Source organism: Temnothorax americanus, unplaced genomic scaffold, assembly GCF_048541705.1.
Source record: "Temnothorax americanus isolate GAGA-0224 unplaced genomic scaffold, ASM4854170v1 Scaffold33, whole genome shotgun sequence".
In the NCBI taxonomy this organism is placed as follows: Eukaryota; Metazoa; Arthropoda; class Insecta; order Hymenoptera; family Formicidae; genus Temnothorax; species Temnothorax americanus.
The window spans coordinates 2,117,553-2,131,721 of NW_027509475.1; the positions used below are offsets into that span (position 1 = coordinate 2,117,553).

The following is a 14,169-nucleotide window of genomic DNA, read 5'->3' on the forward strand; positions in this document are numbered from 1 at the left end:
GGTCGAATTTGCCAGGTATCTCAGTCGACATTCTTGCATTATCGTTGAGTCATGCTTCGCTTCGAGTCACGCTCAGGCATTCGGCCGTTGGATAGAAGTCTCAGAGAGCTTCGCCGAATAGGTTTTCACACACAGAAGTGCGTTATCGAATAAATACGCACTTGGCGAGCGCGCGCGTCGTGCATATCTATAGAAAATAAGCATAAACATGAAATGTAGCTTTTGTACGACGTTACAGTCTTATACGACGGCGTATAGTGATTTTGATAAGCGAGGGGATGTTAGCTATACGAAATTCTTCCATTGATCATCACGCGCACAATAGAGAAGGCTCGATCGGCCTTCCGGCCTCACCGTTGGATGGCGGCTCCATGATCCCTATGCTGCTCTCCGTCGAGATTGCGTCATTCTCCTAAGACCGTTGCTGAAATTTGTCAGCGAAGACGAATTCTTTTTACTTAATCGTTCGCGATGTCGTATATCATTTTCCTCAAAAAAGCATCGTTGCGATACTTCGTATTTCGCGTGCGTTTATTATCATAAAATATTTAGTTTTCATTACCTTTTCCCGATTTCCATCTACCGTTCACGAAAAAAGAAATCGATTACGCGGAAAGAGATTCGACCGACCTAATCGCGTAGGGTTGTCTAGAAGCGACGACGAGTGGCGGCAGCGCCGGTGGCCGGCGGCGGCGGGCGGGGTCCGTCTTTTCCTTACTGCGCACATTTTCTTACCCCTCCGCGTTCGACCCCCGACCGACGACGCCGCGACGGCCCGCGTCGCGGCGCGGTGGGTTAGTTCGCATCGCGAAAAAGGTGGCGGCGCATGCTGTCCTCGTTATCGTAACGCGACCACCTCGCGTTCGCTCGATCAAGCACCTATTAGCGGCCAACGTCATCCGCATATGTGTGCGCGTGTGTACGTGCACGGGGCACGGCGTGCGTGGACGACGACGTATCACGCACCGGCGTACATAATGTACCACGCGTCGCAACGACGCACGGTTAACGTCCAGCCGACGCGGACGCGAGGCTGCCGTGCCCGCGGCCACTTGGACAGCGACGACGGGGACAGCGACCCTTCGCCGCGTACCTCAAGCGCGACATCCGATAGCACGTCGCTCGATGTAGGTATTGGATATAATAAGATGACGACTCGCGGGCGGACGCGCGCTTTTCCCCTTCTACGCCTCGCGATATGCGGCCGCTCGATGCGTATAGTGAATCCTGCGGTGACCGACGTTTTTATATCGCGTCGCGATAACGCGCGGGCGCGTAAGGATGAAGTTCGCGCCACGCTTCGCCCTCTTAGGCCGGTTCTACGATCAGTCGTACTCGTATGTCGGAACGAAGCCGATGGTCCAATAAGGAAAATTCGTCTTTCAAAAAGAAATTCTTTCATCGGATCGTCGGCTGCGTTCCGACGTACGACTGATCGTAGAACCGGCCCTTAACGCGCGCGTCTGGACATTGACTTAAATTCCACGAGATTTAATCTGAAATGGAGCGTATCTCTCGAACAAACGTGTACGAACGAACGAACGAACAATCGTACCTTGATATCGAATTAGCAATAATTAAAACGGCTTTATTGACGTCAATAAGCGTTATCGCGCGCTCGTTCGTGCGTGGCGGCAAGTTATCGAATCGTAAAGCTCGCGATTGATTCCAGTTATCTCACGAAAAATATTGTTTTCACACTGATACACACCGCGGGATTGCGTCGAGGGTATCGCGGCTGCGCGTCGGAATTGGTCATTGTGACTCTTGACCGTAGGGTAACTCTCGGAGTAACGAAAAACGCTTCCGCGGACCCTGTCTTATTCATCGAGCGGATGAGATTCCCAGTTATCGTGGTACAGCCGAGCCGACCCGTCCTACGCGCGCTTCACGTTCACCACGTATATCCTCGGCCGTATTAGTCGATATCGTAATAGGTTTTCCCTGGAACTCTCCGTGCGTCGGAATAGACGATCGGAGCCTTGAAGCAGCCGTGGTTGGAATAGAAGACGCGCGCGGCATTGCGACGGAAACTCGGAAAACCATTGCATCGTCCGAGTTTCCCCGGCGATAATAAATTTTACCTCGAGGATGAGGAGGTGTAGATAGACGCGCGAGAGCCGCTCATCTCTGTCGATACCCCGGGGGAAATATCGCTTCTTTCGCGCTTCTCTCGTCCGCGCGTATTTTCCATTCGCGCTTAAAATTCTATTCACCCCTCCGCCCCCTTCCCCCGAGCTCTGGATGCAACTGTAAAAATATCTTCCGCTTATCTCAATTTCGCTCGTCGATATTTATCGAGCGGGTTCCAACAGCCGCGTATGTTTTCGTCCGAGAGTGACTTTTCGTTTTTACACACGTTGTACGGTGTACGCGCGGTATGACCGGTAGTAGCCGCTAGCCGCCTTATAGCCAGTCGGGCAGTCCCATCAGCGTGCGCTCGTTAAGGTAGTCGCGTCTCGTCAGGGCATGTATTAGATAAAGTTTTCGATTTCGGATTTTATATCAAATTATATGATCAGCTTTGCAGTCGATTTTTTCCGTGGCTCCTTACCGACTATTTACTCTAGAAAATCGATCTCGAAAATCACAACGTTTGCATTACTTCGTACAAACGGCCAGAAAAAAAAGGCTCTATCACGGTTTTGATCACATATTTTCGCATTTTTCGATTAGATGAAGTGAGAAAAAAAACATTGCTTTTTGTACATTAGATTTCGAAGAATCCGACGCGACCATAAAATATATAGTTTACCGGAGATTTCGCTGCTAATTTTTTAGTTTATTTTAGTGAAAATGCGGTAATCGAGCGGACATTTTTTGGTCGAGGTGAGGTTGGGAAGACTTGGCAACGCCGCTGGCTAATCACTGTAGTTGCGGGTTATGGGGCTCGTCTTTCTTAGCCGACGTGGATAGCGATTGACACCCCTTCGTGCGTTTTGAAACCCTTTCTCGGTACGTGTCAAAATTCAATCGAAAAGTATTTTTATCACTTGTAACCTTTCTCGACGACTCGCACGATCGGTCGATCGAAACGGAGTCGAATGAAAAAAATCACATAATTTGGAAAAAGTAACGTACTTCGTCACGTATGAAATTTTATACACCATACGTCATAAAATTATTTTTTCCTTAGCAAAAATTGCCTGAAATATATTTCTGAACGTAAAAACCTACAAACAGTCGCATGACTAGCACGTAGCGAGACGCCTACCTTAAGCATTACCTCGCGCATTCCGATCCACGTTAGATATCTGCTTTCTAACGGCTTTCCGCGTGTCGGCGAGTAAACTCGCGGCGCAATATCGCGGTGTTACGCGGAATAATATGCGATTTCCTTCATTCGACCAGATCGGCATCCGAATTGTCTCGTTTCAATTCGTTTCGTGTCGCGCTTTACGAAGAGCCTATAATCTGCAGACGGCCGTGTATCACCTAAGACCAACGCGTCTTGAGAACCATTATTCGGAGAAGAGCTCGATAAACCTTTTCTCGTTCGATCTTTATCTTTCCTGGCTGTCCGCTATTATCTAATATAAACGTGACGCGATCTGGCAGCCAAAAAGTTATCCGACCTGACGTAAAATTACTCGGCACGCCCACGCGAATGTCGTATAACGTAACGTGTCGTGACTCTCGGGCGCGTAAGCCTCGAACTCGCGAGAATTTTGGCATTGTTTCGCTCTTCGCTCTCTGCTTTTATGCGCGTCAAAATGGCACGCTGCGTCGCCGCCGAAGGTCGGCGTGTAAAACGCGCGGAAGATCGGAGGGATCGATCGATCGCGTTTGTAACGTATGATTCGACGTGGTTGCTCCGTCGTCCGCCCATAGCCCTATCGTGGAACGCGTGTGAAAATCATCTTATTGAGCGCGCGAATCGTATTATTAGGCCACGGCGAGTGGCGGGAGTTTTATAGAGCGGGGTTTTCGCGCGGCTAGGCATGTGGCAATGTTTTGGCTCGCATCGATCGTCCACCCCTTATACTGCGGCGTAGTATAGCTTCCTTGCCTTCCCGCTACTTGCCCTCCCTCGCCCAATCCACCCACGCCCTGGTTCAGTCAACTACCCTCGGCTAGCAGCGATTCTCAATCGTCAGGTGCGAAATTGTTCGCGTCCCGCCGAAGAAGGTCGACGTCTTATCGCGTAGACGTACTCGATGCTCGACCGACGTAATTCCGATTTTACTTCGTATAATCGTGTCGCTGCTATACAAGAACAAGTCAAAATTAGCCGCTGACGCCGTATCGTTCCGGCGGGCTCTGGAACGCATTAATTTCATGGCACTGCTCTGGAGGTATAACATTCGGAATGCTGTGCGCGGTGTTTGTTTTACGACATGTACATAAATAACAAATAAATGCATAAAACGTTTAATTACGATACAGCGCGGAATGAAGAGAACTACGACAATAGTTATTGTATATAATGTTACATGTATATCTTGGTACTTTCGCGACCACGTAATTTCGTGGAAAATTGCGAGAAAATTGCTTGTAAAATTCATGGATTGGTTACGGTATAATCATTAGCGAGTCAATTGTCATTCCTACAAACGCAAAAAATACATGTTACATTATTGTGCTAATTACCACATTTAAATATAACTTGCAGCGCTGCAGACACTAAAAAAAAGTGGATATGTTACGTCGATTGCGTGTCATGTTTATCGCATCGTAATCTAATAATTATATGTGCCAGTTTTATGATTCTCGTTACGAATACTTATGAATGCGACTGAATGAATCGATGTCGTTACACTTTCAAAGATAAAAAAAAAACTATTTATATATATAACTCGAGAAACTCTTGATCGATAGTCATTAAAGTGGAATCGTGAAAAAAATATCAGTTTTTTGGGGGGATTTTTTCGAAAATGCAAAAATCATGGAAATTTAGTAGAAAATCGTTACACTCTCTTTTGACGTATATACGTGAAGTGCGTAATTTTGTTTGGACAGTGATAAAGGTAGCCGTGTTTGTGTCGCTTCTCGAGAATGATGTTTATATCTCGTTGCGCATGGTTTTATCGGCTGCGGCACTACAGATTAGGATTCGTTACTGCCTCCGAGATGTTTGCTAAAACGTATTTTTATTTGAGAATGGTGTTTTGAGAAACATCGCGACGTGTGTAATCATAATCAATCCTTAAAAAAAAAATATCTCTGATGCCATATTGATAGCACGATGACAGCAATAGCGTCGCGCGACCTTCGGACTGTCGCGCCGCGCCGCGCGCGAAGGAAGCGTCACGTTTCGAACATCGCGCGATAACGTTTGGTATACGAAGATATTCTGCATACAGTTGTTCCGCTTGATGTAATCTTGCTTAGAAACAAGTTCTCGTACAGTTATGTCACTGAAAAAAAAAAGAAAAAAAAAGAAATTAATTTGCTTGGATTTAATTTGCTACAGCTAATTGACGTTGATAAACTCGCTTATTTTGTTACTTTTAGAAAATTGCTGAGTTCGAAAATAACGAAAATAATCTCGACATGAGACGAAAATAAGTGAGTATGATAATTAATATAGACGATATTAATTCCTTATCTCGATACGTTTGATTCATCGTTTAGAAAGCTATGCTGCTCGATCGTCATTTGATGACACAGCGTCGCGATACAACAAGCAGCAGGGACAAACACATTCTTTGGTCATATTATATAGATGACGATATCTCCCGCATAATGAATAAGAACGCGAACGCGTGCGATAAAAGAATCAGCTGGAAAGAAGTCGATGCGAAAAAATGGCAAGCGAGTCGATCCTCTTATCAGCCGAGCTTACATCAGCAGGAGACGCAATATCGTCGCATGTGTCTAAACGATTTAAAATCGGCGGGATCACGGGGGGGGAATTAGAAGTGACTTTGGCTGTGAGCGATATCTGGAGCGCAATGATTTCAGCGGCAATTATATGGGCTGTATCAAAGCTGACGGGGCCGACATCGAGCAGCAATGCTGCGAATAAACAGCAAGGATGAAACCGCAAACGCGAGTGTCGCGGTCGTACTACAACGTAAGTCGGCGCGAGCGTACGCCGTTCGCGTCCTCGGATTGGCCGGAGATAGCACGACGAATGCGAACGAGTCTGCGAATCGTGTCGCGTAGCGGGGAACGGGGTCGATCGAGCATCTCCTTCCATTCAGTTTGTCCTCGTGGAAGGGACGGAGAGTGCCGATGAAGAGGCAAAAACGCCAGCGCGGCGACGGCGGCGTGGCATTCGGCGTGGCAGAGAGAGAGACGACGATGAGAACGAAAACACCGCTTAACGAGGAAGAAAGATAAGCGTTATGAAACGCGCCTTTAAACGAACGCGAGGAGAGAGACGCGCTATCGCCCTTGACTGCGTATCCATCAGATAGCAAGGAGAATTGAAAAAGAACTCTTTCTGAGAGAGAGAGAGAATTCCCGAATTATGAAATAAATTCTTTTTCGTATAATTTCTGCTCTAAAAAGACTTAAGTGTTAAGAGTTTAAAAGGAATATATGTCACCAATTCTGAATCCTTCAGATACCAAAAGAATAATTTTTCTGTTCCATAAGAATTCGCAGCTTAGATACTATTCCAATGGAGCTTTATCTGAGCACCATTTTGTATTTGAAGAAAAATGAAAAAGAATCCTTCGTGATTTATCTTCTGATCCAGTTTCTGTATTAGAAAGAATGTAAAATGTAACTAGTGCATTTTGCCATCTCTGCACCGTATGATATCGGAGGTATCGCGAAAAATATTAGAGCCAAGTGTCTCGCAGGTTCGTCTTTTATCTTGTAGCGCGTGAGGATTTTTGCTTACGAGAACGTACTGGCGAGAAGGTACAGCCGCGTCACGGCAGCGCGCGTTATTACTAGCGCTCGCAGTGTTTTTGAAATATCAAAAAGGAGTCTTTTTTCAATTCGTTTCGAACAAATTACGCGAATTCATAAAGAATTTGAAAAGATTGATCCTTTTTGAGTTTATAACGATTACTGTACTATCTGGTAGTCTATCCTCTTATTACTCTTATTAGTTCGCGCACAAAGACGAAATTGATTCAATTTCCTGGATAGAATATCGTTCAGATAGGATATCACTTATCGCAACTGCGTTCTTTAGCTCGGCATTTGTATCGGTCGTATCTGCTGCAATCGCGCGATCGCAACGTACTTGATTATAACTACATCCAATTGGCTGCATATATTTTTCCTCGGTGCATCGATCGATCGTGCCCCGCTACCGTTGCACCAACGTTGCACCACGTACGTTACAACACGAAAAACAACGAAAAACCGACCTGTACAACTTACGCGTTTTAAAATGCTTCGGGCATGAGCGGATTACGTATAATCGCGAACAATCGGCGAAAGCGAAAAACTGCCGAAGATCGTACAGTCGTGACAAATCGCTTGCCGACGATTGGATAGAGTAATTCGCGACTTCTACCATCGCAACGAGCGTGTTACCCCCGGTGTTACCCGGTGGTACACCTCGTTCAATTGACAACTAAACGGATTACGGTGCGACGCTTGGCAAAGAACGGACTCGGAGCGGTCGATGGACAAACGGCGAGTGTGCGGATGTCGGCGAACCTGCAAATACGACAGCACAAATACCTCGTAGTGGTAGAACGCGGACGCGGCGGCGGCGACTCGGACCTCGGACCGACGTGCGGCGAGTGGCGAGTGGCGGCGGTGAATGAAGCCCGGCTTCCTCTCCCCCCCCCCTCCCCCCCATCACTTTCGAGTTTCACGTCGCCCTCGGTGTTCCCCACTACGTCGTTCTCCCGATGCATCCGTCTTCCTTGTTCCTAGCCCGCGCCAGCCGGGTCCCCTGCCGTTCGCACGCATTACGCACGCGTTATATACTCGCGTGCCGAGTGCCGAGTCGACAATGCGTTACTTATATACGTTCGAGATGCAGTTTAGGCGAGCGACGCCCCGTGTTTTGACGCAGTGGCCGATCGCCGTGCAAAAGGATTTCGCGCTGTCCGGAACTCGATTATTTCGACCGTATTCCATCAGCTCGATTCCGACCGGATTATCCTGCTTACCGTCTCGCAATTTAGCAAGTTACTTCTCGGGGGGAGAGGTTATTGCCTGATCCGATATCGATCTGTCGGACGAATAAACAATGAAAGGAACGATTACAATACGCAGGCTCGCATTGTAGTCAGATTATACAGGATTATATAGTCAGTTTCCTAAGTAAATTACAAAAAATTGAAGGGGACACTCGTGACTTATATACTTTAGGAAGAAAAGGTCCCTCGAAAGGTCCGATAAATATGCCCTAAACTGCTTTGTTTTTAAAATATAGGGTGTCAAAATTGTGAAAAAAAGAAATGAAAATTTCGAAAACCTGGTAAACGTTTAAAGATATTTTATTCAAATTTAGTATGCGCGCGTGTGGTATTAAGAACCATTTTCCAGTATCGATGAAACATTTTTAGATCCACTATAGAGTCATGCGTCTTTGACACCTTGTATTTTGAAAATAAAGCAGTTTGAGACATGTAGGACCTTTTCTTCCTAAAATAAGCCACACTGAGAAAAAAATATTTAGATCCAAAAAAATATTTATTTAGATTGTGGCCAAGAGATTATTTAATACACATATTTATTTAAAATTATATATTTTTATTTAAATTAAGTAAAAATATCTAATTCTAAATCAATATGTGTATTATATTAAGTAAATAATCTCTTGGCCACAATCTCTAAATAAGTAATTTTTTTTATTAAAAACATTTATTTCAATGCACTGAATATTCCCTTCAATTTTTTACTTAAGAAACACCTTGTATACTTATAATCTGGCCAATACTTGATGCTTGATATTTCTTGCATATTCACTGGTATTTAAAATTACAACTTGACATTTTCAAGCTCACGCGTGAAATTGCTATCAATGACGAAGGTGTCGCGCTGTAACGCACATTCTTGAGTCGTGTCTGCCTTCACGTACTACAAATAAAACTATGAATAAGACGGCGTAGGTGGTGGACCCATGTACTATAGCGTGACTGACGTAATTTCCACATGACTATACCTATATAATATATAGCGTGCGCAGAACAGTGTCGAATTCCGATATTGGGACAAAATTTACAATCTTTCATATTGTAACGCGACGTTTTTTCGCGTATCGCTGCAATCCGATTGGAATTCGGCAATATCACATCTCTACAATTTTCTCGCAACATTGTACCGAAATTGACGATATTGCAACGTCGCTGCAATGTTGTAACCTTCCTGAAAGGTTCGATCCACAAGGTGACATGAATCGTTCGTTAGATGCTTATAATATACAGACGATTAAAATTCTCGTAAATAAAAGATCCGTTAGCGCACACAAAGTTGACCGTTGGCATGAAGTAAGAAAATGACTGAATATGTTTAAGCGAGATTTGATTTACATGGGATAATATTCCCGCGACGTTTCCGTTAATCTTTTAAACTACGTGCTGTATATAGAAAATACAGATGCAAAATCTGCACTGATGCAGATGCTAATTTCTTTTCGCAGGCTAAGCGCCAAGTACGAGACGTATAGGTATATATTAGAAAACGGCCAGATCGGGAAAGCGAATTCAATGAGTCGCGAATCGAAAAACGTTTGCGAGTGTCGTGTTCGCATCGGCGGGTCACGATACTCACGATCGTGAAGGTACGATCGAATCTCTCTCGGTCCCGCGTGCCACAGCGTACACATCTCATTACGGGTGACAACGTGACCCTCTTTATACGCAATAAATCAATTACCGTTTATTATTAAGAGAAATCTACGCTTAATCAAATCATGTTACTTAACCCGAGTCACGGGCGAGCAAGACGATGTTCGTACGATCAGACGCGGCGCGACGCTTCAAATTTTTTGTTTTGCAACCACTTAACCGCCCGGCGCCCGTGGGATCGCGCGGCCATTCTCACTCCCGTCGACACAGCGAATTACCATTCTCGGGGCATTTCCAACATTACGCTTCAGACTGAGGAGGAATCTGTTGTTTACGCGTCGTACGATTATGAGTTCGGAGTATTATACGATTAGACAATTATGACGCTAAACGCTAAATGCGTACAGCTGATAACTCGCGAATGATTAATTTTAACTCAAAGAGAATCCCGCAAGCTGGAAACGAAAATATCTTGAATTAATTTCGTTTCATATGTTTTTAAAATAATTTAATGAGAAATTGTAATTTATTGTCGGAAGAAGCAGCGTTGTTATTCAGCAGGACAGCACGTTTCCTGTTTTCTCTCTCTCTCTCGCTCTTTCTCCCTCTTCTCCACTTCGTAGTACCTTCTGGCTGCGTGTACACTCAGCTTTCCGTATGATGAAAAGCAGCGTTTGGCACGTTAGACGTAGTCGGCGTCGTAAACAACGCGAATATTGCATCTAGACGCACAACTGGTTGGCCATGCAGCTCTTAGAGCTTAGGGTTTACTTTTCTGTGAAGAGTTTTAGTATACAAAGAGTATACCGCGCGCCCGTAGGTATGTAAGGCAAGGTCCGGACATCTGCCGAGTTTACTTTGTGCCCGACAGTTTTATACGATACAGTGTTGCTGTGGCGAGAGTGAGTTGCATCGTCGATTCGAGCACTCCAGCAGCTTAAGTATTCGATAATTTGTAAATCACACGCACGTTTATCGCACGCGCTACAGCACCGCGCTATAAATATGGTCTGAAGATATTGTCACGAAGCGTCATGACCCCGGTACATACGGATGGATAAGAGTTATAAAAATGTATAGAGTGTCGCGGTTGGTAAAAATGCGCATGAAAATGAGTGCACGATACTCGCGACAGCTATCCGAAATTAGCATATACATAAACCACTTTGAGCACAATTGATCTCGACGTTACGTAAACAATCTGTTGCGTGTGTAATTTTTTGTCAAAAATCGTAACGAAACGTGGCAAGGGAATATCCGTGGCAGGGGGATGAATCCAATTCCGAGTGAGCGAGCTTGATTAAATCCCGCGAAACCCTCGGGCTAAACGTTCGTTGTTTTCGACGAGCACCTCCTTCGCGAAATATTATTGTCGATGAATCTGCTATCGACGATCGAAACTGCCGCGCAACTTATCGAACATATATTTATTCACTCGCTAAATTCAATTTTTTGTTGGAGAGAGATGGTCGTTTTCCTTCGCGTATATCGTTATCACAATCTTGCACAAGGAAACGAAGTAATGTAATTTAAAACGAGCTCTTGCTTACACATTTCAAAACGTACGTTAAATTCATATATTTCTCAGAACAAAGAGAAAGGAAGGGTCTCTTGCGATGCAGTCTTATAATTTATTATAATATTAGCACACACAGGACTGATAAACGATATTTCCTTGCTTGACCATTTGTGAGTTGAAGTGTTATCGTGCAAAAACGTTATCGTGCAAAAATGTTGCGCGGAATTTCAAGTCGATAAGACAGGGCCATGCCGAATACCCTCAAAAGTGGCAACGATGTTATTTTCCAGTACGTTTGCAACTCGCACCGTCATCCAGTCGTATAATTAGCCGTAATCCTCATAACGAGGTATATCTTTTTATATCACGTTATTACGCGCACGGTCTGTTCGTTGAATGGACACGCGCAATATTCATTTATTACAATAATTTATCCGTGCGAAGCATTCTTTTCCACGTATAATGACCATAATGAGCGTGGCATACGCTTGGCGCCGCGCCGGTGATCGCCATGCATTGTAAATAACGACTCTAACTGCCATTTATTTATGGCTGCGTAAGTCTCACTTGCATCAATCGCCATTATATTTTCCCTTCTTCAAGTTTCTCGTGTGTATTATCGTCGTGTAGCGCGCTCGCGTTATCGTCCAATGAATACGAAAATTAACGTTTCAAGGTATTTCATTTCCTATACGATTAAGTCCAAGTGAACCTACATAAGAGCTAATGTCGTCTTGAAAAACGACGCCAAACGACTCATTTAACATCATTAAAATTAAAATTACGTATAGTATTATTCATAATATCGAGGGCATCTGCAAAGTGTAACTTTGTATCTTTTTTCGTTCCAGGATGACAGATCGTCCGAATATCGCCGAGGAAGCAGGATCATCGGTATGGTGAGGAGCGTGCACTGATTCGGTGTCAAGATCAACTGGCGAATCTCGAATCGGCGCGTGTAGTTTGTTGCAGTTAACGAAGTCGTCTAGGGTGACGACCTGCTGGTGGTGCCGATCTTTCAGCACAGTTGGTTGATATATCGCGTATACGTGCGTGCGTGTGTGCGGTCTCTCCGTTTCGCGGTACGCCTACGAGGTCTCTCACGCGGCCACGAAGAGGTCAAACGAAGCCGACGCCGACAAACACGTCACGGTCAACGTAGAGAGAGAGAAAAAAAAAGATCCGCGACGTCGTCGAGCGATCGTCGTCGAAGCCTGTGGTCGCATCGTCGCATTGACGCTCGAGTCCTCCAATCGTGCATACGTTCGCGAGAACGAACAGAGAGAGAACGCCGAAGAGAACGCTGCTGTGGTGTGGCGCGAGAGTTCGCCGCGTCGACGACGAAGAGATGCGAGCGAAACGCGACGTTTTACCCCTTTTACTCTGAACTCCGCGGAGAACGTAGAGTCGTTTTTTTCCCATCCGGGGGAAAAGTTTCGTTCTTCCGGTGAAGATGAAGTCGTCGGGCGCGTGTTACGCGCGCGGACCTGGCGGCGTGACGTTCGACGAAGACGAGCCGAGCGTCGTTGCTCTTGATCTTTCGAAGGCTAATTCTACCACCCGCCACTGCCATTGTCCATCGTCGAGTTGCGGCGCGTTCGAGAGAGATGATGGCGCGTCGTTTCTGCCGTCACCGGTGTCGACGACGGCGTGCGATCTTTGCGAGCGTCTACGCGGTCAAACGGGCGGTCACAATTCGGTGGATGCGATATGGACAAGGGACAGTCACGTGGCTGATCGATCGTCGAGACGAAAGCGCGAAAAGAACGATTTGCTGATGAATGACTCCGAAGCGACCGTTGGAAAACGCGACAGAACTTTGAGGTGTGATAGAACTCCGCTCCGCGAATCGACCGCGAGATGTGCTTCGAGCGTGGTGCGGTGGATCTTCGCGGTCAAATTCCACGGCGACGTCAAATCGACCGAATGGCGGAGGCTCCTCTGGATCGTTCTCCTGATACTCGCGGTACCCGACCTCGCAGCAGCACACGACACCGCCATCGACCGTAGCAACAGAGACGGAGGTGAATACGCTTTTCTTCCCCTCTATCCGCTTAAGTGGGCACGCCCAAGTCGATCTACATTTTAGAAAGATCATTTACCAGTGTATGCGTATCTTTCCGCAAATCAATTATTTTAATCGCCACGTGTGGCAAAAAAATTATGTCTCGCGTTTGTAAAATAGTCTTTATCGATCAAGTTGATCGATGCAAAGAAGAAACTAAAAAATGTGCATTTAAAGTGTGGATCAACAGCTTACCACGCTATTGGTCGAACTGGCATATTATGTTTACAGCTTCGCAAATCTTCAAAGAGCGAAGCAACGCGAAGCGCGAACCGTATTGTTAGATCATGTATAATGCAGTACAAAGCAGCGGGTCAGACGGAAACTTCTTCGCTTAAAACTTCACGATTACGAGATGCGCATATTTACTCTAAAAAGGATCCCGGATTGTAACTTATCAACTCTGGTGACTGACTGGAGTAAAATCGCGTTAGATACCAACGAAAAGAGAAAACTGCTCCAGTTTACTCGCATTAAACTTCAATTTATGTACTTCAATTATGCACACTACTTGAACGCTGAAAAGACACGGAGAGATTACATTCACCGATACATAAGTCGGCAACTTGCTGCGGCAAATTACGTACAGAAAGAAACCGGCTTCGACGCAATAATGCAAACTTTTTGTGTCACTTTTATAACAAAGTGACAAATTAACGACGCAGGCACGTAACGCATAACACGATTCGAGAATGGAATCGACATTTTTAAAATTTTTTTTTGCACAACATGTAAAATTATACATTCAATGATGCAACAATTTCTCTATTCGCTTCATAAGCTGCTAATTGACTACCAATCGGTACAAGAGTCTGTATGAAAATTTATATATTTTGATCGCATTTAAACGTAAGCAACTGATCGAGAGGAGAGCACGGATGTGTTTTGTATATGTAACGAGATTTCGCGACTATACTGGAATGATTGACAAGTTC

General features: G+C 45.2%; 1 protein-coding gene across 2 annotated transcripts in view; it reads left to right on the top strand.

The window, feature by feature from the left end:
- Inr-2 (insulin-like receptor-like) overlaps positions 1-14,169 on the top strand; it is a 55,171-nt gene that overhangs the window by 8,289 nt on the left and 32,713 nt on the right. Inside the window, exons 1-2 of one of the 2 annotated variants that reach the window (XM_077413596.1) lie at positions 794-1,127; positions 12,021-13,193. In XM_077413596.1, coding sequence (XP_077269722.1) covers positions 12,623-13,193 — 571 coding nt within the window. In that variant the 5' untranslated portion in view covers positions 794-1,127; positions 12,021-12,622. Of the gene's footprint in view, positions 1-793; positions 1,128-12,020; positions 13,194-14,169 lie in introns of those variants that run through there. The other variant, XM_077413595.1, reaches the window with a different exon arrangement.